At 47.4% G+C, this 26,474-nt stretch overlaps 4 protein-coding genes across 4 annotated transcripts; all 4 read right to left on the bottom strand.

Moving 5' to 3' along the window:
- Positions 1-2,256: 2,256 nt before the first annotated feature.
- On the bottom strand, positions 2,257-5,139 carry LOC120682266 (F-box/kelch-repeat protein At1g55270-like). Its single transcript, XM_039964123.1, has 2 exons — positions 4,861-5,139; positions 2,257-3,933 (listed from the first exon to the last, which is right to left on the bottom strand). Exons 1-2 carry the CDS (start codon positions 4,888-4,890, stop codon positions 2,665-2,667), a joined length of 1,299 nt encoding a protein of 432 aa, XP_039820057.1. The 5' UTR covers positions 4,891-5,139; the 3' UTR covers positions 2,257-2,664.
- A 9,283-nt stretch (positions 5,140-14,422) lies between these two features.
- LOC120682405 (transcription factor HY5-like) lies at positions 14,423-17,369 on the bottom strand. The gene is made up of 4 exons (XM_039964334.1): positions 16,931-17,369; positions 16,493-16,685; positions 15,048-15,204; positions 14,423-14,748 (listed from the first exon to the last, which is right to left on the bottom strand). Exons 1-4 carry the CDS (start codon positions 17,022-17,024, stop codon positions 14,683-14,685), a joined length of 510 nt encoding a protein of 169 aa, XP_039820268.1. The 5' UTR covers positions 17,025-17,369; the 3' UTR covers positions 14,423-14,682.
- Positions 17,370-18,200: 831 nt separating this feature from the next.
- Positions 18,201-19,080, bottom strand: LOC120682470 (MAPK kinase substrate protein At1g80180-like). The gene has a single exon (XM_039964441.1). The coding sequence runs from the start codon at positions 18,811-18,813 to the stop codon at positions 18,361-18,363; it is 453 nt and encodes a 150-aa protein (XP_039820375.1). The 5' UTR covers positions 18,814-19,080; the 3' UTR covers positions 18,201-18,360.
- A 105-nt stretch (positions 19,081-19,185) lies between these two features.
- Positions 19,186-23,423, bottom strand: LOC120682344. The gene is made up of 2 exons (XM_039964229.1): positions 21,836-23,423; positions 19,186-21,404 (listed from the first exon to the last, which is right to left on the bottom strand). The coding sequence occupies exons 1-2, from the start codon at positions 22,880-22,882 to the stop codon at positions 19,314-19,316; spliced, it is 3,138 nt and encodes a 1,045-aa protein (XP_039820163.1). The 5' UTR covers positions 22,883-23,423; the 3' UTR covers positions 19,186-19,313.
- Positions 23,424-26,474: the final 3,051 nt, after the last annotated feature.

Below are 26,474 nucleotides of genomic sequence, written 5' to 3' on the forward strand. Positions count from 1 at the left end.
GTTTCAAAAAAAATAATCTAAAACATAACAGGATATCCATAGTCTGCAATTGAGCAGGCACTCATTTCTTCTCCATGTATGTCGTTGTTGCTTCTTTCAGTCTCCAAAATCCAATGGCTGAAACAAGTTAAGGTGACTACCAAATAATTATGTTTGCAAATTTTTCATGGGTTTCCCGATGCAGCAGATAGCTCAGTCAGAATTACAATACTCGGAACAACATTTAACTGAAAGATCCCTGAATCAGAGAGCAGAAAAACAAAAACTCTGAAGCAACTGAGAAGCAACTGAGGCAGTTGTTTGCTGCATCTGTCGTTTTATTTACAACTGGTTGCAACCACTACTACAATAACTATTTTCTGATACGGTAAAAAACTATTAACCGAGACGGACAACCACAACTTCCTCGGAGCAGGGGTCACGATAAATGACCTATTTTTAGGTGGTTTTGGTACCCGCCTCGGTTAATCAAATAAAAAATTTTAAAAGAAAAAAGTCCGCCAAGCCCATCAGGGACTCGCCGAGCCCATCCACCGTGCTGCTGCTCCTCCGCCGCTGCCGCCTTCCGTGCCATGCGGAGGAGGAAGGGAAGGGCGGCCGCGGCCTCGCGCCGCTGAGCCCGCACCGCCCCCACCACGCGCAGCCGCTTTACCGTCGGATCCAACCTCTCGCGTCGCCGCGCGCCGCAGCCGAATCTAGCCCTGCCGCCTTCGGATTCGAGCCCTCTATGAGGTGCGAGCGCCTTCCCTGCCCCTCCTTGGCTCCTCGCCGGCCTACACGCACGCAGATCCGTGTCGCCGCTGCCGCCGCACGCCTCGCCTAGTGCTGTCGTGCGCCGCCATGCACCACCACGGTCACGGCCGCACCGGCTGTGGGATAGGGGGGGGCTTAGGGTGGTGGTTAATTGAGGCAGTTAAAAATCGCGCCTGCCTCCGAGGCCATTTTTAAAAGTCGTGATTAATGTTTTCAGTAGTGAGCAATGAGCGAAATTGATGTCATTTTCTGTTGGAGTCATACTCTTCTTAGCTTGGAGGCACAAATTTGGAGAGATCCTACACCCAGTGACGAATCTAGCCGATACATTTAGAAGGGGCTCATCTCCCTTTCTATTCTTCTTCCTCCCCTTCTCTTGTTCTTCCTCCCCCTTCTTCATTCTTTTTTTTCCAAAAATGGAGGGGGTATCCACTATCCATTGATCATAGATCCGCCCCTTGCCTACACCCCTGTGCAGGTTGCTGCGGTGCATTGTGACGCTTCATTGACGGTGCATTGATGCTTAGTTGGATATTATTGTTGCGGTGGTTTGTCTTGCTAATTGCTATCATCATATGTACATTGTCTTGTTGTTTGTTGTAATATTCCCTCTCTATATGCGCGATAGAACTCTTGCCGGTTGCTTCTATAAAAAAAAGATTGGTGTTACACGTATGAAGCCATAGCGCTATAGGTTGGGTTCAAAACGAAATTTACTAAAGGGTAACAACTCAGCCGTAGCGAGAGTTGAACAAAGAAACGGATGAATGGATCCATTCTGATCTTGCATTACTATAAAAAAAAATTCTTATATTCCAATGAAAAAATCATCATAGCATGAATTCGGTGCGAGGAACAACGAACAATACAGGTGTGCAATTTTAGATAAAGTATGGTTGAATACAGTGGATTTTCAGTCGTCACTCTCTTCTTCAATATCGGAGTTGTTAATCTTGTGGATTTTCTATTGTTATCTTCTTCGTTTTGAACTCGTAGTTTGTGGCTGGGCATGGTCCTTTACGTTAACGATTTCCAACTGCTCCACTTCCTAGAGTGACAAGGACTGCATTGCCAACGCTAGAAATGGAGAAAAATGATTTTTCATCTATTTCTTCTGAAGAAAATGCAAGAGAAGATCACATCCAGTAGCACTTCTCAGGTCCTAGGTTCGACTCCCGATGGGAGCAGATTACAAATTGAGTTTTAAAAAAATCTCTCTCGTTGGCCAGAGAAGTCAGGTTATGGAGTTTTTCTCGGTAAGCCGAAGTCACTTCCTCTTAGTAAAAAACGGTAGGTTTTTTTAGGATGAGACCACCAATCCATGGCATCTTCACCAACTCCAGACGCTGACCTGGAACAGGAACAACTTGCAGTGCCAGGTCAAGGATAAATGGCCTGGGCAGCTAATACCAGGTCAGGTCTTCTCTTGAAGATACAGCATAGCAAGCAAAAACGACTGAAGTAAAGAAAAATCAATTATTTTTCTGGGGGACAATTAAGGAATAGAAAGTAACTGTGTGTGCTATGAACTTTTCAAATATCAATATATCATATGAACTGTATGTACAATGATCACTTGCTTCGGGTGTAATTCTCACTTTTTTTCAGAACTCTACAGCAGACATGTCTCACTGACCAAAACTCCTCAGCTAATATGGAAGAATTTCTCTTCTTTTTTTCAGTGTGTGATTCTACATAGAACAGATGAAGCAGCAAGCTATGTATCACCGATAACGCGATACGGGTACAGCGATACGGGTACGGTGATACGGTGATATGTGAGTTTAAAAAACGACATAGTGGTAGTATAGAGAGAGTATCGGAGTATCGAAGTATTGGATACGCAAGTATCGGATACAGATACGGCTGGGTTAGTGAAGTATCGGTGATTCATAGGCAGCAAGTGATCAGCTAGGCCTCAAGAACTAGGCAATGGAGGATGCGGTTCTTGGCGCGGCCACGGCCGGCGAGGTTGGACAAGAGGCCCGTGACGAAGCTCTTAGCATGCGCTTTGCCGGCCAGGGTCTCCCAGCTCTGCTGGTTCCCCTGCCCGGCCGCGACGTCGACGGCCACGACGCTCATGTCGTTGCGGACGACACAGAGCCTGCCGTGGAGCGCGACAATGGCGGCCGCCTCCGCCGCCTGGGAGCTCCCCTGGTGCTGCTTGCTGTCGGCGCAGATGGTCCACGCGTCCGCGGCCTCGTCGTAGGCCCTCAGCCGGCAGCCGTCCCTGCAGTCGGCGGCGTAGATCCTGCCGCCGAGGCACGCGCTGGGGCTCCGCCAGCCGGTGACCATGCCGTCGAGCACGACGGACCACGAGTCGGTCTCCGGCGAGTACGCCTGGCTCACCACCTCCTGCTGCGCGCCGAGGCCCTTGACGTACCACCGCCCGCCGTGCACCGCGCTGACGAACGGCACCATCGCCGCCGCCATCTCGGCCACGAACGACCACCGGTTCTTGGCGGGGTCGAACACCTCGGCGGACCTGAGCCCGCCTCCGCCGCCGCTCCCGCTCTCGCCGCCGGCGACGTACAGGCGGTTGCCCATCACGCACGCGCCGAAGCACTGCCGCCGGCGCAGCATGTCCGGCGCGCGGTGCCAACGGTTGGTCCGCGCGCTGTAGAACACCACCCGCCGCATGGCGCCGCCGCCTTCGCCCCGGCGCGGGTCCGCGCCGCCGACCAGGTACAGGTGGCAGCCGCCGAGCACGGCGCAGCCGAAGCCGTCGGCGCCCGCGTACTCCCGCGGCACGGGCGGCAGCGCGCGCCACGCGCCGCGCGACGGGTCGAGCACGTCCCACGACACGCGCCCGTCCTGGCCGTCGTCGCGCTTCACGGCGTACAGCCACTGCTCGGCGAGCCCGAGCCGACGCCGGAGGCCGTAGAAGTAGTTGCCGGCGAGCAGGCGGCACCACCTCCGGCACACCAGCCGCAGCCTGCAGTGGTCGGCTCTGGGCACCCGGATGAGGCAAGCGATGGCGAGGTCGTCGGGAAGGCCGGGGAGCAGCGGCCATTGCCCACCGCTGCTCCGGTCGGCCGGCCGCGGCGACGCCTTCGGCTTCAGCGGGTGGATGGACGCCCTGAGGCTCGGCTCCACGCACGCCTTGGACACCGAGATGCGCCTCGCCGCGGCGGCGGCGGATGATCTGTCCACTCGGCACAAGCATGACGAGGTATCAACCTACGCAGAAACATCAGAAAAGAAGCGAAATTTTTCAGGTTGTTGAACAAATCATTAACAAGTTGCCCAAACCATAAAGGAAGACAATGAACTGGATGCATCATAGTTCGGTGCAGTTGGGGATTCAACTGAGCGTGTTATTTCTCCACAAAATTGATTGGTCGATGATGCTTTAGAGTGATCAGACAATAGCATAAGACACTGAATGGTGTCATGAAACAGCAGCTACTTACAGAAGTAGTCGAACAACTACTTTTGTGGGGGACCAAGTTTGATGGTATCCCATGCAGAAGTTTCACCATGGATGGCATTAGCAAAGGTGCTATTTTCATTACACTATAATACACTTTTCTCAAGAACAAAAAGGGAGGAGAATTGAAGGTATCAGAGTATTATGCACCTCCTTTTAAAAAAAAGACTATTATGCACCTAAGCAAACGATCGACAACTTGCAAATTTTCTCCTTGGAAAGGAACCTCTGAATTCAGATGAAACCGAACCAAATAAAGACACCTGACTTCTTGCCCATATTTGCCAATAGGTCAAGTGACTTGCACACAGAATTGACCAGTTTATCTCCGTCCAAGTCTTGTTGGGTAATTACATGATAGAAAACATCATTTCTTTAGAATACACATAGACTATTCTCAAGTGGAGAAGAAGCTGAAAGAAAACATCTAGATGTTCAAACGCGCTAGCTGACCTCCATCCATCTGACTTCAAAACAAGTGGCTCGATTTTCTGGCAAGTTTTTTCGTTTATACTCAGATGAACTAGTCAATCAAGCAAAACACCTTCAAATCGATGAGGGAAAAAAAAGGTACGACAAACTGATGATCTAATGTCTATCTGACGAAAAACAACAACAACGGCTTGGTGAACATCGTCAGAGATTTCAAACTGGAGCAGAGAGGAGGGGGGACTCACCACCGGAGCTGTTCGGTTCCTTGCATCCATGGCTGCTCCCGGAGCAATGAATCGACTAGCTGCCTTGCAACTGCAGGAACCGGTCACCAACCAGACATCACACCATTGCTATCCCAATCCTCCCCCTCCTCCTTCAGTTCGCCTCTGAACCGTGCGAAGAAGAAGCTGGGAGGCCCAACCGAGCCCTCCCAACCAGAAACATGTTCCACACACCCTGCACTCTTGCAGCCTGTCTGCAACCTCTGCAAGGCGAGAGGCGAGGAGGAGAGGGAAGGTGGCGACCGCCCCCCTCGCATTAAATCCTGGGCGTGTGTGCCTGCCGGTGGACCCGGTCCGTCCGCAGCCGCGGCCTGCGGCACGCAGCACGCACTTGGCTTGGAGAACCCTTTCCGTCGCTGTCGTTTCCGTCTCCTCATCCCAGTCAACCACCCCTGTTCGCTTGCATTGCATGGCTGATTGCTGACGAGCAAAGATCATTATCTTCCAGATTATTATCCGGATGCTTTGCAGCCGTGTTCTCCTTTCGCTGCTCGAATTAAAGCTGAACATTTTAAAATCTACTAGCAGCGTAACAACCGTCCGTTCCTGCTGCTGCTCGTTTCTTGTTTCTTTGTCTGAGTCTGACTGCTGCTCTGAATAGATTCAGAAGATAACTTTGTTGAGCACAGACCATCCATCACAGTCACAGCCTTTGCAGCTCGACGTATCCATGCTTACCATAATCGTTTTCTTGACACAGGTCGTTGCAAATTGCAGCTGCAGAACTTTCATGAACACGTTCATCTTATGTGGTCGCGGCCTGTAATCGCGTTCAGATCGTGTGACAGCTGCAGGGTGAGAAGAGAACAGAGCGGAACAGAACAGAACAGAAGGGTTGCCCACGATGGCAAACGGAACCTGCAAAAGCGGCAAAACAGACAAGGGTTATGTTTAGTTCCCCAAACTCCTCCAAACTTTCCATCACATCGAAATCACATCGAAACATTAAATATAGCAAATGACCCATACATGAAGTACTAAATGTAGGTAAATAAAAAAACTAATTGCATAGTTTTGATGTATGTTGCGAGACGAATCTTTTAAGTCTAGTTAGCTTATGTTAGAACAATATTTACCACGTACAAACGAAAAGTACTACAGTATTTTTCGCAAACAATTTTCGCACCCTTTTTGTAACTAAACACAACCAAGAGAGAGCGGCGAGCGGTGGCGTGGATTGTCAAGATCAGGCAGGCACAAAAACAAACGCATGCGATTAGATTGCGTGGAGTCGCTTGGAATCAAAACAAGGGGAAGGAGGTGGGCTGGTGATCGGCCCCTGCCATCGCTGAGAGTTGAGAGGTCAGCTTGCAGGAGCAGGAGCAATCATACGATAGGGTTGCAGGGCCAGCAAAGTAATACAGTATCGATGGTAGTTTGCTCTGTTTGGCTGGTTGTGGTTGGTGGCTGGTGCGGATTTACTGTGAAAGAAAAGTATTACTGATTGGTTGGTGGCTGATGCTGATTTGGTGTGAGTAAAAACTCTGTTGCTTGTTACCAGCAGAACAGAGTGAATATGTGCCATCCTTTTCCTTAAAAATGGAAGCACTGAGATGCCTTCCATGGATTTCTTCAAATAAAAAAAGAAGAAACGCCTTCTATGGAGGGAGGGAGGATGTCAGAAGGAGTTCTCCTGCCACAAACGTTAGACCAGCTCCGGTGTTGCAGAAAAAGAATTGTGGGAAGAGTGAATCAAATCGTGAACACTAAAAGCATCGAACCATGGTTATCAGAAGAGAAATTGGCAATTGCAGAAATGTCAAATCGAGACAAATTAAATAATACTATTTCATATACATGGCTGTTGACTCTGGCCACTCGCCCATGCAAACGAGAGAGGGATGGAACTCTATACATGAGTCCTACCAGCGATGTTGACATTTTCATTCAACGCGTACACTAGAGCTGCCCTTATGGCAGTACATCTCCATGCTAGTCCCATTCGTACGAGGAGACTCTCCTCCTTCTTTACTGACCACGAAAAAGTACAACATTGATATTGACTTTACTGCCCATCCATAGGTGGCTAGCAGTGTCCTTGTCAATGTGCATGTGCAATGCCGCCTACCAACAACTACCCATGAGCATCACCGGTTTACGCTCATCACCACATAAGCCGCCTCTACATTGGGAGAGTGCATGGGGCATACGTATGCCCTTGAGGCCTTGTCCTACTACCCTTCTTATTTTATAGCTACACTTAATTATTATTGAATCCTTAATATGGGGGACAAATGACTATGCTACAATAGGTTACTTGCGTTCCCAATCGAACATTGGCACATAGTTTTCAAAACATGCAAAAAAAAGAGTCATAAAACATGCACAATTGTATCACAAATCAGATAATTTGATCTATTAGACAAGGAGAGTTCATTCATTTGTTTTGGCATGTTTCTGGACAGATTGGTTAGGTCCTGCTCTTATCATAACTATGTGAAACAACATACTCTTACTGGAACATATAACCTCCCTTCTCTGAAATAAAAGCCAATGCAAACATGCAAAACATGGCAGACTTTATTTGATATGCATTTCTACTTAACAAGGAACCGGGAAAACATGTTAGGCTTTGTCACTTGTCAGACAACACAAAAAAATCGGGCAGGGATTCTGTTGCCTCTATCTCTATGCAAGGAAAATCCCAGGAGGGTTTGCCCATTTCCTTTTTCAGCTGAAACGATGCAATGTACAACTAGCTGACCTCTGATCATAATGTTACAGCCATAAACGCACACCCTGCAGTACTGTTCTGCAGGTTTTGCACACTAGTTCCAGAATTGACATTGATTACTCTGACGCACAATCTCATCATCTTCTTAATACGATTTGCGCACCAAAAGGTCGGCGGCGAGCGTGGCCACGTCAGCGCAGTTCACCTCGGCCGTCGGATCGGCCCATGGACAACCTGGATCGCGCGTTACATGGTTTTTTTTGCAAAAAGAACCCTGAATTCAGTAGAAATCAACCCGCAGTCCCTCCGCGCCTCGCCAACCGCCTCCGCTCGTGCGCTACCGCCGCGCCTCGCCAGCCGCCCCCGCTCGTGCACCACCGCTGCGCCTGGAGGAGCTGCCGCCGGCGCGGCGAAGCTCGAGGAGGGCGCCACCACCGCCATAGCCGGACGTCGAGGCTGCCAGATCCGGCTGCCGCCGCCACGGGCGGAGCTCGAGGCCATCGGATCTGGCCAGCCCCGCTGTCTTCCCGCGGTGCCGAGCTCCAGGCCGCCGGATCTACCCAGCCCCGCCGTTTGCCGTCGAGGCCGCCCGATAGAGCTGCAGCTCGCCGCCCCGCCGCCCGCCGCCAGACAGAGAGGGTGGGAGAGAGGGAGAGCAAGGGGACCGAGCCGCAGCGCCTGCCACGCGCGCTCGCCCACAGCGCGCTCGCCGGCCCCCGCTCCCCGCCGTCCGCCCGCCTCGCCTCCGTCGGGAGTTGACCGCAGCGAGGCCCGTCCACGCCGCACAGCTCCGCGGCTGTGGGGAGGGAGGAGGGGAGGGGCGTAGCGGCGGGGGCGGTGCGGCAGGGGAGGGAGGAGCATAGGGGCGCCATGGCCGGGGAGCGACGACGGGAGGGGCGGCGCTCCCGACGTAGCAAGCAGGGGAGGGGCGTCTCGCGCGCGCAGAGAGAGAGACCTTGCCCATGCCGTCCGCCGAGGGAGAGCAGCCTGGAGGCCTGAAGGAGCTGGACTACCTACAGCCGCCAAGCCTGCGCCGTCTCCAGCCAGCTCGCTCGCTACGCTAGAGCTCATCAGCGTGTGCTCGATATCGCCCAAGGTCGCTTCGCCGCTTGAGCATGCCCAGAGCCGCACTGCTTGCTCGCGTGCAGGAGATGAGATAACCAAGAAGGGGTAGAAAGAAGATGAATGCGCAGCCGCATCTCATTCTCATCCGTGCGCAACGATGAATTGGGCAGTAAAGAATTAGTGGGTCCCACTCACGTGGTGGATGCCACGGCCACCCAGCATCCCGGCAGCGTCCCACCATTGCCAAGGAAGCTTCTAGGAAGCCGCCTCCCCTGCCCATCTATCTGCAAGTGTTTGTCTCCGGTATATACTTGGTCGTTAGATGTGACACGACAGCTTCAACCTTTTAAGGTAAAGGCTCTATTTCAGCTGGCCATACATTTCACGCTCCATCCAACGATGCCAGCTCCCCTGCGCACCCGCGTGCACCTGATCGGATGGTCCCACCTTACAGAAGGTCAGTGAGAGAGCGGAGTAACTCATTCTGGTGTTCATTTCTTCCCCTCCCTCTCTCTCCCTCTCTAGGGTTAGTCTCTCTCCTCTTCCTTCGCTCGCATTGACAGGCGATTCACCTCCATCTGCTCTCATCTTCTCCATCGGCGCCATCCTCTGGATCCCGGCGACATCTGCGGTGGTTCGGGAGCTTGGGTAAGTGATTCCCCCCTCCCCTGCGCACCCCAGCAGAACCCCCTATTCGTCGTTTTGATGTGTGGCTTTTCCCATTTTGATTTGGTGAAGATAATCAGGGGAGGAGGCGACGCTGCCGTGGCCCAACGAGCAGACGGAGCTCCTTCAGAGCGGCTTCAAGGCGTAGGTGGATGCGGGCGAGGGGCGGCGACGGCTCATCGACCTCATAGTCGGCATCCGCAAGTGCGGCCGCGGCAGCACGCTTGTGAAGAGGCGTGGCGGTGGCGATGTAGCATCCGTCGCTGGCCGTTGACAAGGTGGTGAGGTTCCTCGTCGGGAGGCGTACCAACTTCGCCATTAACCGAGATCCTCGAGGGTGAAGGTGAGAAAAATGTTAGAGGAAGGTGAAAACGGGAGGCAGTTGTGCAGCTGCGCCGTCAGGGTGGCCCCTGCTGGCGGCGTCCTTGGGGGCTCCGATGAGTTCGGGGCCGAAGTGCGGCTTGAGATTGGGGGCGAGGCCCCTTTCTCCGCGGGCTTCTCCGTTGGGGTGCTCGGGGGACGCTGGGCTTGTTTGGGAGCAACGCAGGGCTGATTGGAATAAGACCAACAACCATTTGGGATGAACCTGGTTGGTGTTCGGCTCCAATTCGTGAGAAGGAGAAGCTTAATCTGAACCAGAAAGGATGGTCCGCCAGTGTCAGGGATGCTGAGCAATTGGATGGTCGTTCGTGTGGGGTGCAGGCCTCACTTTGGAGGATTGAGCAGGATAGAGTTCATGCGGCTGCTGAAATCAAGTGTTGCCTGCTAGCTGCAAGTATACGAATTATTTTCTTTGTTCATTTTTAGGTTTAATAATGATTAATGAATGGCTTTTGACACTATAGAGCACTGCATTCGAACTCAGCATGCACCATTATTCGCTTTGCTGCAACAATAGTTTGTACTGGTAGCTGTGTTCTGCCATGCATTTTCAGCGGTTAATGGATTCATTACTTTGGTGTTGTTTATGGGGACCTAAGCAGGTTACCTTTATATGCTTATAAAAATATATTCTCTGGAAGGCTCCATCAATACCAAGATGAAATTGATCTGTGTACTTTTCTTCATATTTTAGACATTCGTACTTATTAGTGTGCATCGCATCTTGCAAGTGCATTATCCCATATTGTTCAGACCAATCTTTTTAAGCATGTCTATGTGCAGTCAAATAATATGACTACTTCCTAGTGTGATTAGTTGAAGTTGGTAAGCTACTTAGCTCCTCTGATTATTTGGTTTTCACTTTTTTCTTACAATGTTTCAGAGTAGCCTTTTTCTTTATGCCTGTGCATGAGCAAATGTAACAAACTAGAAGTAATATTCTCATTTAGGAAAAAATTTGTTAGATCGTCTATTTTTAAATTGATATTGTCAGATCCTGATTTCCAGGACATGGTAGATCTAAGCTCTGCGTGCTCCCTCCTCTGTGGCCCCTGATGAGCTAAAAGTGGGACGAGGCCATCAAAATATTTACAAACAGTATCATTTTGTTAAACTTATTAAATATAGATTGTTCATCAAATAGCCCATACTTATATGTTCATCAATAGCACCGTTCAGAAGATCAACATATTTCTTTGTTTATCAAACAATTTTTTTCTCCAATTATATACGAATTGTTCTGTATCAGTTCACTTTGCACTTAAATACTTTCTGTAGGCAAAGTAATACTTTTAGTTAGCCAAAGTAATACTTTTAGTTGAGCAATATATTATATTATGCAATTATAGCTAGGGACTTTAGCATTTCTCCAGTAACAGTTAAGCAATTTACATATCATGGTTTAGCTTTTTTGCAATTGAACCATGAAGGTGAATCTGATGAAATATTACTAGAGATATTTGTTAGGACTATCTCCTAGAACTCACATCATGAATTTGTGGTCATCTCTTCACCATAGACTTTTTTAACTCATAATTACTGGTCTATAGACATTCAGTGATATAAGCAAAACTAATGGCAAAGCCACTGGTGATGTTATGATTTTCTTCGCCTCTTTGTGGTGCATAAAAATACTAATCTTGATGCTGACACAAGGTTGCTACTTGAAACCAAGTACGGGAGATTCCTGTAGTTTCCTTTTTTCTTTAACTAGATCAATACTCTTAACAAAACATATTTTAGCATTCCTGTGTGTAACATATGAAATTTCTATTCCTGAAATTATGCATTTTAGGTTTGAGTTATCATTTTTTCTTCTGATGATCTGACATCTTCCTCTTTTCTGATTTTAGCTCGCCGTCGGCTCCTACTACTTCGGCGCCAAGGGAATCGAGGTTGTCCTCCACTCCTTCCTTCGTCTTGAGGAGCTCTCCTCAAGCGCCTCCGCAGCCTTGCTAAGTCGGAGCCAATCGCAATCTCCAACCCATGCCTCCTGTCTCTGTCGCTCAAGAAGCTCTACAACAGCCAGTGCTTCTCCTCTTTGATCACCAGTCACCAGCCAATGCTTCTGTAGTAGAGAGGTACGCAGTTTTGGCAAAACTCATAAGCATTTTAATTAGATCGATTATGTCTTTTTTCAGTCTCGTATAGGCATTTTAATGTTGGTTCCCAATAAAACTGTTCTACGGAGGTAATAATATTGATTCCCAATAAGCAATTTCATTGTTGTATCTAGACACAATAATACATTTCATTAAGCAATTTTTTTGCCTTTACAAAATAGATAAGTAGATAACATACAACTGACAGCAATGCTAATACAAGTTCAGCCTACTAATTTGTGAATGTTTTTTGGACCTCCATTACTTGCATAGTTGCATGTTCTCTCTGATTTTTTTTATAATTACAATGCAAGTCACCAGATTTTGAACATGGATGCAGATTTGAAGATATTTCGAGTGGCACTTTGGAGTACATATTGAGTGCATTTTATGATTTCTGGTTCACATATAGTTCCGTAGTCAAAGTAGTAGACAAATAAATAGGTAACTATGTAGGTCTGAAAACTGTGTCCTAAGATGCATGATGGTGCATGACATTTCTGCGTTCTTTTTTCTTCATGGGGCTAATGTTGTGTGTTCTGAAGTGATTGTAGATTTGAATGAAATGATGCAGTTGTAGGCACCACACTGATTAGGACCTGATGAGGTAGCTACAGGTGCATGAGTAAGATTGTGTAGGCAAAATTGTAATTTCTAACAAGCATACATGCATTTGTAATAGGATGCCAAATTCATTTTATTTTAGATTCAGTAACAGGAATAGTGGCAGCTCTTTTCATCGTTCATTAGGCAAAAATATGGTACTAAATTAGGCAACTTATGTTACATCAACAAGCAATTTATCAACTGTGATTCAACACTTTTTGTTCTGGTTCTGGCAATCTTTTTCATATGTTGGTGAATTTTACTATTTGGGTCTACTGAACAATTTCAAGCAAAAAATCATTATTACTTTAGCATTTCATATTTTGATTATTTGGCCTCTTTTATTAATATTCCATTTGAAAGAACAAATTCAGTATTAATAGTGATTCAATTCTTTGTTTTGGTGTCACAGCAGGCTCACACAAATCTGATCATGGTGCTGGTCCGTGTTTCTTTGGTGCTAGAGAATGAAACCCGAAGACTTGCTTTTGTGTGAATGTTTAAATGGGTGAAAAATACCTTTGTACATGTTCTAATTTTCTTAGAGTTTTTAACTTTGCTTATAAGGTCCCAAAAAGTTATTTCATTGTATAACCATTGAGTTGAATTGGTAGTATTAGTGAAGTAGAAACATACATAAGTGAGCAAATTAGAAGTGGCGGTGGTGGCAGAAAATTACTTGATATGCCGGACTCTCTCTTGTATTGACTGGAGTAATTTACTATATAGGGAAGGTAGCATGTGTTGATTCTATTTGCCTTTTCTAATGTGGGCGGCCGTACGCCAGCCTAAATTATGGCCGGCCGTATGTTAGCTATGTCCAAAAATATCCCTTCCTCCGTTAATCTATTCTCAATTAACATTAAGGGAGATACATTAAGCTAAATTTCAAATCACAGCATTCTAAATTTCATAAAAACAAGCATAATCGATATCATTATATTTACTAGAAAATCGTAGCCAGGAGGCATTTCGTTGTTGGACTATTTCGAGATAGTTTGATCCTTGACATAATGACATGATCTACATTTTTAGAAATTGTAGTAAAAATCGGAAATGCGAATTGGAATCTTTGATGATTCGAGAAGAGACATCATCGAGCCACGTCGACAGCAAATCTCGGCTGTTGCATCGCGCGACGGATGGTCCAGATTGGGCTGGTGGCCGGCAAATTTGCAAAAAAAAAAAGCCTCGGATTTTATAAAAATCATGCCCGCTGTCCCTCCCTCCTCTTAGACCGGCAGTACAATCCTCCTCTAAGGTAATTTTTTGAAAGCCCCGCGTTCTTTATCAAAAATAACCCGCGCTACATCCCTCTCTCTGAGGTACTTTTTACTCCACATTCAAAAAATCTACAAATTTCATATAAAGCAAATAGAATTCAATGCTCTTTTCCAATTCTCCTACACAAATTTTCACATTTCAACAGAACATACACTTCAAAACAAAATATGCCTAATATTCCAAAATCTACAACATTTATTTAAAAAAATATTTATCCTACCACAGGTTAAAAAATAAAAAACGTAGCACAGGTACATCCACTGTCCGCTTGCCATGGAAAGGCACAGGAGGAAGGAGCAGGAGAGGGCGGAGTGCCGGGTGCCTCAGCTACGCCACTACGGTCGAGCTTGAGCAAGCACGCGCGACGGCGCTGCCCTCCCCGAACCATGGCACCTACGTGAAAACAACAAAGCGACAAATTTGCCTTGCCTATGTCGCCTAAGAAAAAATTAAAGAGCTACCTACATAAAATAACTATTACTCTACATATTAGTTTATGTACCACTAAAGTTGTAAGTAATAATTATAATGTCGGAGCTCACTAAAAAAAATTACTAACACAGGCAAGAGATCTCAAAATCAACGGATAAGAAGCCCCAGTACCCATCCGATCCTTAGCTACATCAACTTACTATAGCAGACGGAAAATCAGAGGCCCATCTGCAGTGGAAGCAGCCTACACACTGGCCATACGTGGCAACGCCGCTAGCATTTCTAGTTTACAAACTAATTGCAGACCATGGGGTATGTAAAGCATGTTAAATGTCTCAAAATGATACGATATATGTTCAAGCATTCCTCAAGTTTTTTCCACTGAACCGTCTGTACATCGGATACGGATGGTAATACAGTGAGATATTATATGACCGTCTGCACAATTTCTTCACCCCGTTTTTTTTTGGGGTTCTCTTCTTCGGCCAGAAAACGCCCTGACCAAATCCATTCCACATAAGTATATATATTTTTTTGGCATAAAAGCATCACTATTTGTCCTCATCTTCTGTGCTATTGGCCCTCTCCACCAGCAGTGCTGCCTGGGCCTCTTCTGCTTACAGTGGTGTTCTTCAGTATCTGCACAGGGAGAAAAACTCCAATAAGAAAATGCTGTATATATGCCTGCATCATACCACCTGTGCTCTGTCACAAACAAAAAACCTTGCACCCCAGTATAATTCCAAATTGCAAGGTCATACAGAATACAATCCATTAGTTACCAAATCTTGCTGGTGCACCAGCAGGCGCTAAAGAAGAAGTTTTGATGGTACGAACATACTGATGAAGCTTAACAAGTCCCAAACAAAATCAACAGAATTTAAATCATCAAACAGACAAAATTTACGTGCCAAATACATAGACAATGCAAAATGTACCTGTCGGAGCATCTGGTTCTCATTCTGGAGGGTGGAGAGCTTCTCTTCCATCTCTGAGTTATTCTTCTCCAGGTCCTTTACCTTCACCTCTAGGTCAGTCAGATAAGCCTTCTTCCTCTCTCTTGCCTGTTGGGCTGACACCCGGTTCCTCAGTAATCTTCACAAGTCACAAACATATGTAGCAAATCAAGACAACTCAGACCTAAGATGGGATTAACTACAGTGCGTGCACTGCAAATTGCATCGGTTAAATGGAAAGAGGAGAGGATTCATGACTTCTTAAATGGAGAAATAACGAATATATTGGATCAGGATAAATTTGGCATTGTCTCCCATAATCCATATTAATCCAACACAATCCATATAAGAGTTTAAATTTAAGCACACAAAAAATGTTTTCGGTAATATCAGATGATATAAAGTAATTTCCATTGTTGATTGAAATAGAATGATACACTTAAATACCAACTGAATGCTTAGTTGGAATATTATCCTTGTCCACTCCAATGTCACGAACATTGCTTCTTTAGGGTCATCACTAGCATTAATGTGCTGTCCATGTTTGGTGGCATAGCTAAGTTTCATATATCAGCACATATTAATATAAGGATGCTGCACAGTACTGCTGAAAGGATCATACCAACACCACTGAGGTTTTTCATATATCAGCACATATTAATATAAGGTTGTGCACAGTAATGCTGCATCGCAGAAGTTGTGGGATCAATGTAGATGCTATTAGCATATATGAATCATATGATATGTCCAAAACTGTTATCTGCCCCCACTCCACTTGTTGTATCCCACCAAACTATTTAGCTGAGCAGGTAGCACATCACGCAGCGTTCAGGGAGATAGACAGCCCAACACATTGATTTATTTCAGTAGGCGCCTTCATTACCGTTTCCTACTGTTGGCCCTAGAAAGGCGCAATCACAATTCCAACAAAATACAAATTGAGCATCACTATCTACCATCTTACCTATTAGCAACTAACAATCCTGGCAATTAGATTCATGCTTTTGAAAACTTAATCTTCCCACGACACCTAGCTCCACAAGCACTCGTTTCTTATCTAAACTCCACGAAGGGGACCTAACTCTGATGTGGATGCAATATGGTCCACCACTAGATCCAAAAACATGCATGGCTAGCATACAAGAAACATCACCAAAGACATTTTATTCTGTCAACAGACGGGCCAGCACTCCCAACAAACTGATCCCTTACCATCTGCAAAAAAAGAAAAAAAAAAGACCGGACGCGTAGCAGCATAACATGGTATGGGTATTCCTGATTAATTATACTTCAACACAGGTTGATGCCTTGCAAGTGTTTTTTTTTCTTTTGAACTGAAGTCGCAGGTGATGCCTTTTTTGTTAACTGGAATTCTTAGATGATGCTGTATGCTATTACTATTACTAGGATTAGAGCAAATCTCACACCTTTTGAGGCGCTTGTGCTCCTTGTCGGCGGGGCTGCGCACGCGGCGGCGCGAGCTGGCCTGCGCCGTGGACGACTGGGCGCGCTCCGGGCCGCCGGCGCCAGCTCCGGCCTCCCTCCCCGACGTGGAAGCGCCGCCGGGGAGCTCCAGGCCCAGCTCCGGCACTCTCCTTATCTCCTCGTCGCTCTCCATCCCTGCAACCCAATCATAGCTCGACTCAGCAAACCATTCAAGATCTCGGCGCTCGTGTCCGACCTGCCATGGTTTGCATGAAAAACGAAAACGAGAAGCTGACAAGATCCTAATCAGAAATGAAGCTCCGCCGCACGAGCAGAGACGATTCGAGAACCGATGCGATGAAGAACAAGAAGAGCAAGACGGAGATGCAGGATGAGGAGGTGGCCCAGACGGGACGGTGGTGGTAGAGAGCCGGGCTTGCCTTCCTTGACCTCCATGTCGATGTGGTGCGCGGAGCTGGAGGACCTCTCGCTGCTGGACCTGGACGGCCGCGAGCTCGCCGCCTGCTCCTGCATTCTCGGCCCCTCCTCTCCGCCTCCCTGCGCCGCTGCGCTCACCCTGCTTCTCCTTACCTATCTCCTCTGCTCTGATGGGAGCCTGCTGGGATCCTTCCCTGTCTCCCTCCTCGTCGCTTGGCTGCCTCTGCTTCTATGGACCAAAGGGTACCTTTTGGCACCACAGAAACTCTACGGAACAGCACCTCGGAATCTACAAATATTGCAGACAAGTACTTAGCTATTTACGTCCAGGTCCCCACGCAGCGCGAGCACAGGAACAGTGGCGTCAGCGTGTGATTTCCAGATGCGAGGGGGGCCTTTCTGCGAAGCCGGCTCCCAGCGGCGGCATTGATTGCCCGCCCCGCCGCCGGGGGGGTTTGGGGTTTTAGCCGCGGGGCCCGAGCTGCCCGTCCGCCGCGCGCGGGATCGCACGGCCGCGAGCCCGCCAGCGTGGCCGCTGCCGCGACCACGCGTTCGCCGGCGCCATCGCGAGGCGCCCGGCCCCGCTACGTGGCCGCGCCCCGGCCCCTCCCGCTCCCCGCCCGGGGCGCCGACGCGCGGGCCCCCGGCCCCTCGGGGCCCGCCCGTCGGCGGCGGCGCTGCCGGCGAGGCAGGGTCCCGTCCCTGCGCGGCGCTCTCGCGTGAGAGGCGGAGCGCGCTGGGTTGACATCGGCCACGCGAGGGAGCGCACGCACGGGTCGCGTGAACGGGAGGGCTCAGGCAGCCGGCACCGGCAAAGCCCCCCCGCTCCCCCTAGGAGAAAGAATATATTTTTTTCTGAAAATTCCTAGGAGAAAGAATAAACTGATGGTTCAGTTCCCTATCGGTTTTTCCTGGCGGCAAAATAAGATCTGAGCGAGCGATGTCGTCACTTGTAGATTTCCAAAAAATCAGGTGCGTGACAAGAAGATGCCGCGTTTTTTTTTGTTTCTTTTTGAGGGGGAAGAAGGTGTGCCATGAGTCGGTGGAGACTTGAACCGTCGAAGGTCGAACTGGTTGGATCCGACGCACAAGGGGCGAGCGAGCGAGAGGGTAAGGTGGGCTATGGCCTATGGGCCGGCTAGAAAGGTATCGTTGGGCTGCAACCACACCAACTCACTCTACTCACCCGCAGTTGCGACGGCCCAAACGGCGCGCGCGTCCATACGAAATCGAGAACCGTATGAACTTGGAAGGAAAGCAAAGCTGCAAATTCTGCAGAAATTCGCGGAGACATCGAAATGTTTCCTTTGAAACTTATTCAGAAAATTTCTTTAAAAAAAAACTTATTCAGAAAACCCAAGAGTTCCGGACGCGCGGCGGGGCCTCAAAGCGTGCGCGCAATCGGTGGATGCGCGGTGAATCGTCGGCACCCCTACCGCTTCCGGGGCCTGGATCGCCGCGCCAGCGACGAGGCGGCGCCGGCGGAGCCCCGGAAGATGGCGCAGGGCGCGCAGCAGCCCGCGGGCACCCTCGGCGACGGCGGCTCGGCGGCCGGGATCACGTCCCTCGTCCGGAACGCCGTCCTGCCAGCGGGCACCTCCTCCTCCTCCTGCCGGTGCTGCTGATTCTTCTCGTCCTTTTGCTTCGGCTTGGCAGCGAGCAGCACCAGCTTCGACCGCTTCGTGTCCGCGTGCTCCGCCGCGCCGCGCCGCAGCACGCTGCCGACGCTCCGCGAGTGCCGGAGCTCCGGCTGCCGGCGTCCCGTCGCCCGCGCGCCGCCGCCGTCCTCGGCGCCCTCGGTGAGGAAGCGCTCGTCCCAGACCAGCCCCGACGAGCCCGACCGCCGGAAGGTCTGCGCCGACCTCTGCAGGTGCAGCCCGGCCATGTCGACCCCCCTTCCCTTCCCTTCTCCTTCCTCCCTGCTCGAAGGATGCGATCGATGGCAAGATATATAACGCGGAAAGGGGCGGCGATTTGGAGAGAAAAGCCGGCGGCCGGAGTGGCGGACATCAGAGGCAGCCGAATGATGGTGTCCGTGGAAAGCAAGCCGCGGCGCGAGTGGCTCGCCTGGAAACCACTACCCGGCCGGGGCAGCCATTAGCTTAAGCCATCGTACGGGAATGGCTAAACTATCATGTGTCTGCACTTCACTGTTCACTGAACCAACCACGCATCTTCTCCTGATGTTTGGTTCTGAAACCAACAGCCGTCAAAGACCAGCGCCAGATGCCAAAATGATAAGGAAGAACTAACAGAATAGGCAAAACATCAGCAATGTTGAAGCAAGTATTTGGATTGACGAGCTGTTATCTGAACCATCATTCCATCAAATGGCATTAAGCGAGGAAGCTGCGTGTTCTGGTTTCTGAAATGAGCGGCGAAACGCTACTTCTTTTTCCTGCTACTACTGCTGCTCGCACCTTTGGAGCCTTCGGCAATGCAGGCCTCCACGGAGGCCACAAGGCTCGCCTCCAGCTTATGGCCCCTCACGGCCGACCGCACCTTCCTCAGGATGTGCTGCTTCATCACCGCCCTCTCCGCGGACTGGACATTCTTGCACATGTTCAGCCCCTGGATGTACCTGGACACCGCGCCGCCGAAAGGCTCCCCCGCTTTCTCAAGGGCCACGAGCTTCTCAACGACGTGGGAGGCGAGCATCCTCTCGATGCAGGGCTTGGTCCCGACCACCGCAATGTCCACCAGCAGCTGCATGGCCAGGTCCTTCGTCTTCAGGGACTTGCAGTCGAGCAGGCTCACCAGTTTCTCGATGGTTCCTAGCTGCAGAAACCTTTGCAGGACAAGGGATCCGCCCTTTGCGAAGATGATCTGGTGGAGAGCGTAGTATGCTGAGTCCTGGAGCTCGTCGATGTTGCACTGCATCATGCCAATGAGATCGTGGACGATATTGAGCTCCAGGAACCTGTGGACGTATGGCTCTCCTCCGGTGCAGGCCAATTTCATCACCAGAAAGGCAGTCTGAGACCTCACCTGGTTGCTTTCGACTTCTCTGCGTTGTAGCAGCAAAGACAGCCTATCAAACAGATTGCTCCCCAAGAGGAAGTCTTGCACCATTGAATCGTTTGCCCTTTCGGCAAGAGGTAACAAACCTTGGATGGCTTCAATGATCTCTTTGCTGTCTCTTTGTAGGATCTTATGAAGAATCGCCTCAAATGGTTGCTGAGGCTTTGGTGATGGAGGTACACTCTGGTCAAACAAAACAAATCTTTCCAAACTGATCCGAGCATGCCAGGGCAGATGAATCAGTACTGCAGGCCCCATGCACCCTTGAAGTGGAGCACCAAGTTCACAGAATGTTTTCAACATGACAATCGCATGATGCTGTGAGATCTCAGAACCATTTCCTAGAAGCACAAGAAGTTTCTTGTCGACTCCTGATTCAATCATGGTCTCAACAGCCTTCAACTTTCCAACTTTTGTCAAAGATGAAAGAGTTGTAAAAACAATTTCATGCCACTCTTCATTTTCCGGAGACAAGAGACCTGCAATTCGATCCATGGGAATTCTCAACAAAATTTCATCAGCAATTGTGGCATCAACGTGCTCAGATATCTTGGCAAGAACAGAAGAGAAGTTGGCTACAGTTGAAGTATCTTCGCAGACACCAAGAAGATCAATTAATTTATCTATAGAACCTGCTGTTTCAAGAGACTGGGCAAGATTTATGTAGTCTGCTTGGAAAAATATAACTGTAATTGCCTTAATTATTGCAAAAATGAGATCTGGCGACCCTACTGAAATTATCTCTGCTATTCTAGGGCCAAGTATTTTGCTGAACCCAAGTCTGCTTGCCTCAAAGTCAGATATGGATCTGCATGCCATGAGAGCTTGAGTTGTGCTTCCCAATAAAATCTCAATCTCCATGAATTCTAGCTGAGAAAAGAATGATCTGATCTTCTGTTCGGCTGGCCCTTTCACACTCTCTTTGCCAAAAACAAAAAGCCAAGGAGCGACTAATGCGGCACAATCAGAAATTGATTCGGATAAAAGAGTACGGACAGCATCATTTGTTTTGTTCTCAAGGTAGAGAGAAACCATGTCGTGCATGTGGTACAACAGTTGGTCCTCCAGTTTTATGATGAGTGAGCCTTCTACTAATTTCGAAACCACAAGAGAGAACAAACTGTCCTGCAGAAGTGCTGACCAAATGGATTCCAGACAAGCCTCTGGAACAGGTTCTTCCCAAGAAATAGCTGCAAGAACCAAGAAAAAACTTCTTGAATTCTCTGGCATTGCTTCTAAGCTGTACTCAAAAGATCCAAATATGGTCAATGTGCTCTCCACGTCTTTCTCATTGACATATGAAACTGGCCCAGGTGCACAAGTGGCATATGTTGAGAGGTTGGATATAGCTTTCTCCCATTTCTCCACTCTGGTCTCCTTCCTGAGAGCCTTGCCCATGACAGCAACTGTAAGGGGATGGTGACCACAGCGATCCAGCAAGACTTCTGCAACAGGCTGTGAAGTACAGAGAAATTTAGCACCCAAAAACCATAGAGTTTTGGAATTTGGAATTTGCAGTGATTCTAATTTCTGTAGCATATATATTTTTTTTCTTGAAAATGAATCATAACAAAATTCTTACAACATCTCTTCAAGTATTAGCATAACCAGTCACTTACAAAAGACTGCATGAAAACATATATTTATGTGAAAAATACTGTGTGTATTTGTCAAGCTAAACATGACGTTACTAAAGAAAACATGTTAACAGAATAAGATTAATCTTGAATTGCAAACATATGTACAATGGAGATTTTGACAGCAGGGATGTCTTCATTAAAGCAGCAAATGAGCATATGCTAACTAGTATCTGCGAAGGAAGCTAAGAGTTGCGAAAGTATAGCTGAAACTAATGAAGTGCCATTGGGGCAAACAGCAAAGCATACCGGAAGCTCTCCAACGCAAAGAAGGCTGTGATAGAGAAGAATTTCCTTGCTGATCTCCTTGATATCATCTTTGGATATTTCTACCTTTTCAGCTTCTGCAATCTCGTAGATTGCTTCATCCCTTGTTGTCACGAGATACCGGCAATCATTATCATACAGTTTTGTGAAGCGATCAACAATGTCTTGCTCCCAAACATCATCAAGTAGGATCAGCATGCTCCTTCCGATCAATGCTGTCTGGAGCAAGCAACAGACATCATCGAGATCTTTTCCCATCTCCTCGTTGACAGTCATGGAACTGATCTGCACAAGGAACTTACAAATCTTCCGAACCAGACGCTTATGGTATTCACTTCTGCTCCCATTACACGCTGCTCTGCTGCACCAACGCCCGAAACTGATCTCAATTGCCCCATCTACAAAGTTACCCGGTGGATCACAAGCTATCTGCCGAGCAAGACAAGACTTCCCGATGCCAGACAACCCGACGATGAGGACAACCCGATGACCGCCATCCCTCTCCAATAGCTCCCTGACATAGCTGCACTTCTTCGACACCGGATAGCCATGCTCGGACTTGACCCGCACCAACGACGGCGTGCTCTTGGCGGTCGACGCTATGACACTGCCGACACTCTGGGTCAGCTCCTGCAGCTCCAGCCACCAGTTGAGGTCGTCCCTGATCAGCTTGACGTACCTCATGAGCGGGTCGCCCACCACGGAGCTCCGCACCACCCTGGCGAACCCCTTCCCTCTGCCCTTCTTGCTCAGGACCTGCCTCGCCTTGGCGACGTTAGTGCGGAGCTGGTCCATGAGCCTGCCCAGGCTCTGGAACTGGCGCTCCAGCTGCGGGCTGTGCATCTTGTGCGCGTGCCGCTGCCGCGCCTGCTGCGCCAGCGCGTCGAGGTCGGACACGAAGTCCTCCAGCACCTGGAGCCGCCTGGGCGCCTCGGCGATGTCCGCAGCCGCCTGCTCCAGCGCCCCGACCGCGGTCACCATCGCCGACACCAGCTGCGCCGCCGAGGCGAGGACCTGCACCGCGTCCATGGCCCCTCTCGCTTCGAGAACCAGGACTCGGATCACAGACGCAAGGGCAGCACCTTCCGTGGAGGAATCCGACTCAGCTGCGCTGGCTGCCGCAATCCCACAAACACATGGCCGGCGCCGGCGCCCTCCAGGTCGCCGTTGCTGGAACCAGCGAAATTCCCCCCTCCATCGTTCGGAGGCCGGCGAGCGGCGAACAATCAACCGGCCGATGGTTCACCTCCGCGCATCGACCAATCTGAATCCCACAAAACCACGCTGTCGCGCTCTCTGCACCCCACCCACCGCTAGCAGCCAGGAGCTGCCGGCCTGAGCAGATTTGCCATCAGAAATTCAGTGGCGCTACCGGGGAATTGGATTCTCCACCTGAAAGCGACGTGAGAACTCGCAGAGGCGTGAGGCCACGGCGGGCCCCGACGCCGTTCCCGTCACCGGCGCACCACGGAAGCTTCAGCGATGGAGACGCGCCATGCCCGCGCGCGCGAGTCAACAGGGCAAGTGAGAAAGGAGGGGAGGTGTGGCTGGCGTCGCGAGTCGGCTGACTTGGTCGCCCGCGGCGGCGAGGCGAGGATTTTTTTTTTAAGGGTGCGAGGCGAGGAAATCCACGCGTGGGCCGTGGCACTGGCCGCAAGCCGCAGCTTCCGTTGGCGTCCTGCCTGGGCCCGGCGAGGCGCTCCCACCGGGCGCGGCTGGATATCCGATAATAGGCAAAAGTCTATTTTATCTCCTCCAACTATCACTAAAATTTGGTTTTCCTCCTACAACTATAAAACCGGGTATTTCACCTCCCTTAACTTTTCAAACCGTGCATTTTACCTCCCTCGAGCGGTTTTGAAGATTGTTTGCTACACTAACCGTAGTTTTGTCTTTTACTTTTTTTAAAAAATTTCAGTTGAATCTTTGAAAAATCATAGTAAATAAAAAAAATCATAAAATAGAAAATCCAATTTTGTTGGACTCCACACGAGTAGATATATGTAGTGAATATATTATATGGTATACTTTAGTATAATTTTTTTACTGTAACTTTAGATATATACTTTTCTATAATTAATTTATAGCTACAGTTTTCGTCGTCCCATTATGGTGAAATTTTTATGGTGGGATAATCATTATATGATTGAGCTATAGTAAAAATTTTATAATTATTAGATCATGTATGACTGAGTTATAGATTTATCCATAGATTCGTCTAGATTTTTCTATAGATTTATCTAGTTTATATAGATAAATCTATAGATCAGTCAAACATGATCTAATAATCATAAAATTTTTACTACAGCTCAATCATATAATGATTAGCTCACCATAAAAATTTCACCATAATGAGACGACGAAAACTGTAGCTATAAATTAATTATAGAAAAGTATATATCTAAAGTTACAGTAAAAAATTATACTAAAGTATACCATATAATATATTCACTACATATATCTACTCATGTGGAGTCCAACAAAATTAAATTTTCTATTTTATGATTTACTATGATTTTTCAAAGATTCAACTGAAATTTTTTAAAAAAAGTAAAAGACAAAACTACGGTTACTGTAGCAAACAGTCTTCAAAACCGCTCGAGGGAGGTAAAATGCACGGTTTGAAAAGTTGAGGGAGGTGAAATACCCGGTTTTATAGTTATAGGAGGAAAACCAAACTTTGGTGATAGTTGGAGGAGGTAAAATAGACTTTTGCCCCGATAATATCACACCATCGCCTCAAGAACCAGCCACGTGTGGTGCACCACTTTCCAACTTAATAAACATTACTGTTTAGATATACCTAAAGTGTGTTTGGCTTTGTTAGAAGAGTTAATTAGACAAATCTTGTGCGATCTTTACACAATATTTTCTTAACTGTGCGAAAGGAATGGAGAGAGGCTGCATGTTTGCATGTAAGGTAAAGACAAAATTGATGATGTATCATGCATATATATAAACTGCGAGACTAAAAAAAGCTATAGACTCTAAACTGAGAATCAAAATTAAATTTTGATTGCACTATTGAGTTTCTTGCAATGAGATCTTCAAAACAAGACCACACATGCCTATATTTGCATGACATTTTTAAAAAATATTTTTTAATACTAAATTATTAATTTCAGATATCGGGAACAAAAATTTTAACAACACGAACAAATAATTATTTTTACGAACAAAAACATAAACACACCGAACAAATAATAATGTACAACGAACAAAACATTACACATCGCGAATATTTGTTTGTATAGAATAAATAATAAAAATAAATATCGCGAACAAATGAGCCAACATGTCCGAACAATTTAATCTACAAAATAAATAAATAATTTGATATTGCGAACAAATTAGTTACACGTAGATAAATAATGCTTGCAATGTATCCACCTGGCAAATAAATTAACTTTTATGCAAATAGAATATGAACATGAGTTGAACAAGTTAGTATATAGCTAGACTGTTTCATACACCGACTAATGAGTCCGGGATGCAAATAAATTGGTGTACATTAGGTATAAACCTTTTTAAATACGGACAAATAGATAGGAATTAAAAACAAAACAAAATAAAGATAAAGAATATCAGTACCTCCAAGTATTAATGTATTGATATTACTCACGAATGTATAAAAGAATAGATATGAATTATCAAATTATAAATATATAAAACAATTACTATATATATAAAGTAGAAAAATTATAAGAATAAATAATTAGAAATCAAATGAAAAGAAAGATATAGTTTTCAAGCGGAGAAAAAAATTATCATTGAAGAGTTCCATCAAAAAAGAAAAATGAAAGTAGGAAGAAAAAGAATAAAAAAAGGAAAAGAAAGGTGCGTACTAGCACTGCACCAAGCATGCACATATAGACAAAAAGCACCATGCATGTATATAGAGAAAAAAAAACTTCAAACATGCGTCCGTGCATAAAGAAAAAAATGTTGCAAAGATAGGTGTTATCAGAATATGTGGAGAGAGAAAAATGAGAAGAGCGTACTGGTGCATGCATGCTTGCAGATGTATCAAAAGGAAAATTATAAGAAAATGAATAAATATAAAAAGACAAGAAAAATAAAAGAGAAGAGAAGGAAAAAAAGGCACTTAGTCTACAAAAGCAAAAAAATAATTCAACATCATGAAAATTTTGATCCATAGAAAACTTCAAATTACGAATAAATTATTCAACATGAAGAACAATACCATCTATCCAAAAGAAAATTAATAAGAAGAAAAAGTAGAAGAAAATAAAAGAGAAGAAAAAAATAAAAAGAAAAAAACTCGTCTCTAAGGGCTTAGCGTGCAACAGCAGCAGCACTGCAGAGCAGCTTTCAGCCGGCTCCTCATCTGCATACACTCACGGGCTAACCAATTTTCCATCCTCTTGGGCCAAAATTATCCTATTAGGCCAAATCATCCGGTTGACCCTCTTCAGGCGATGGTCATCAAATTTGTCGCACGCGCGACATATAGTCAGGGCGGCTCCCACCTGGGCTTCCTCGCGCGGGGGAGCCGGTTCTGTGCGGCGTCGAATATGGGCCATATTTTTGGGCTGCTCAATAGGGGATCCCAAGCTAACTGGACTTTTCGTGAACTAGCAAGTAACGACCACACGAAAAA

Source organism: Panicum virgatum, chromosome 1K (genome assembly GCF_016808335.1).
Source record: "Panicum virgatum strain AP13 chromosome 1K, P.virgatum_v5, whole genome shotgun sequence".
NCBI lineage: Eukaryota > Viridiplantae > Streptophyta > Magnoliopsida > Poales > Poaceae > Panicum > Panicum virgatum.

Coding starts and splice junctions, on each gene's coding strand:
- LOC120682266 (XM_039964123.1), bottom strand. CDS start 4,890: ATGGATGCAAGGAACCGAACAGCTCCGGTG. Junction 3,934..4,860: donor GGAACCGAACAGCTCCGGTG/GTGAGTCCCCCC, acceptor GTTTCTGCGTAG/GTTGATACCTCGTCATGCTT.
- LOC120682405 (XM_039964334.1), bottom strand. CDS start 17,024: ATGCAGGAGCAGGCGGCGAGCTCGCGGCCGTCCAGGTCCAGCAGCGAG. Junction 15,205..16,492: donor GAGCACAAGCGCCTCAAAAG/GTGTGAGATTTG, acceptor TGACTTGTGAAG/ATTACTGAGGAACCGGGTGT. Junction 14,749..15,047: donor AGAACCAGATGCTCCGACAG/GTACATTTTGCA, acceptor CTCCCTGTGCAG/ATACTGAAGAACACCACTGT.
- LOC120682470 (XM_039964441.1), bottom strand. CDS start 18,813: ATGGCCGGGCTGCACCTGCAGAGGTCGGCGCAGACCTTCCGGCGGTCG.
- LOC120682344 (XM_039964229.1), bottom strand. CDS start 22,882: ATGGACGCGGTGCAGGTCCTCGCCTCGGCGGCGCAGCTGGTGTCGGCG. Junction 21,405..21,835: donor TTTGCGTTGGAGAGCTTCCG/GTATGCTTTGCT, acceptor TGTACTTCACAG/CCTGTTGCAGAAGTCTTGCT.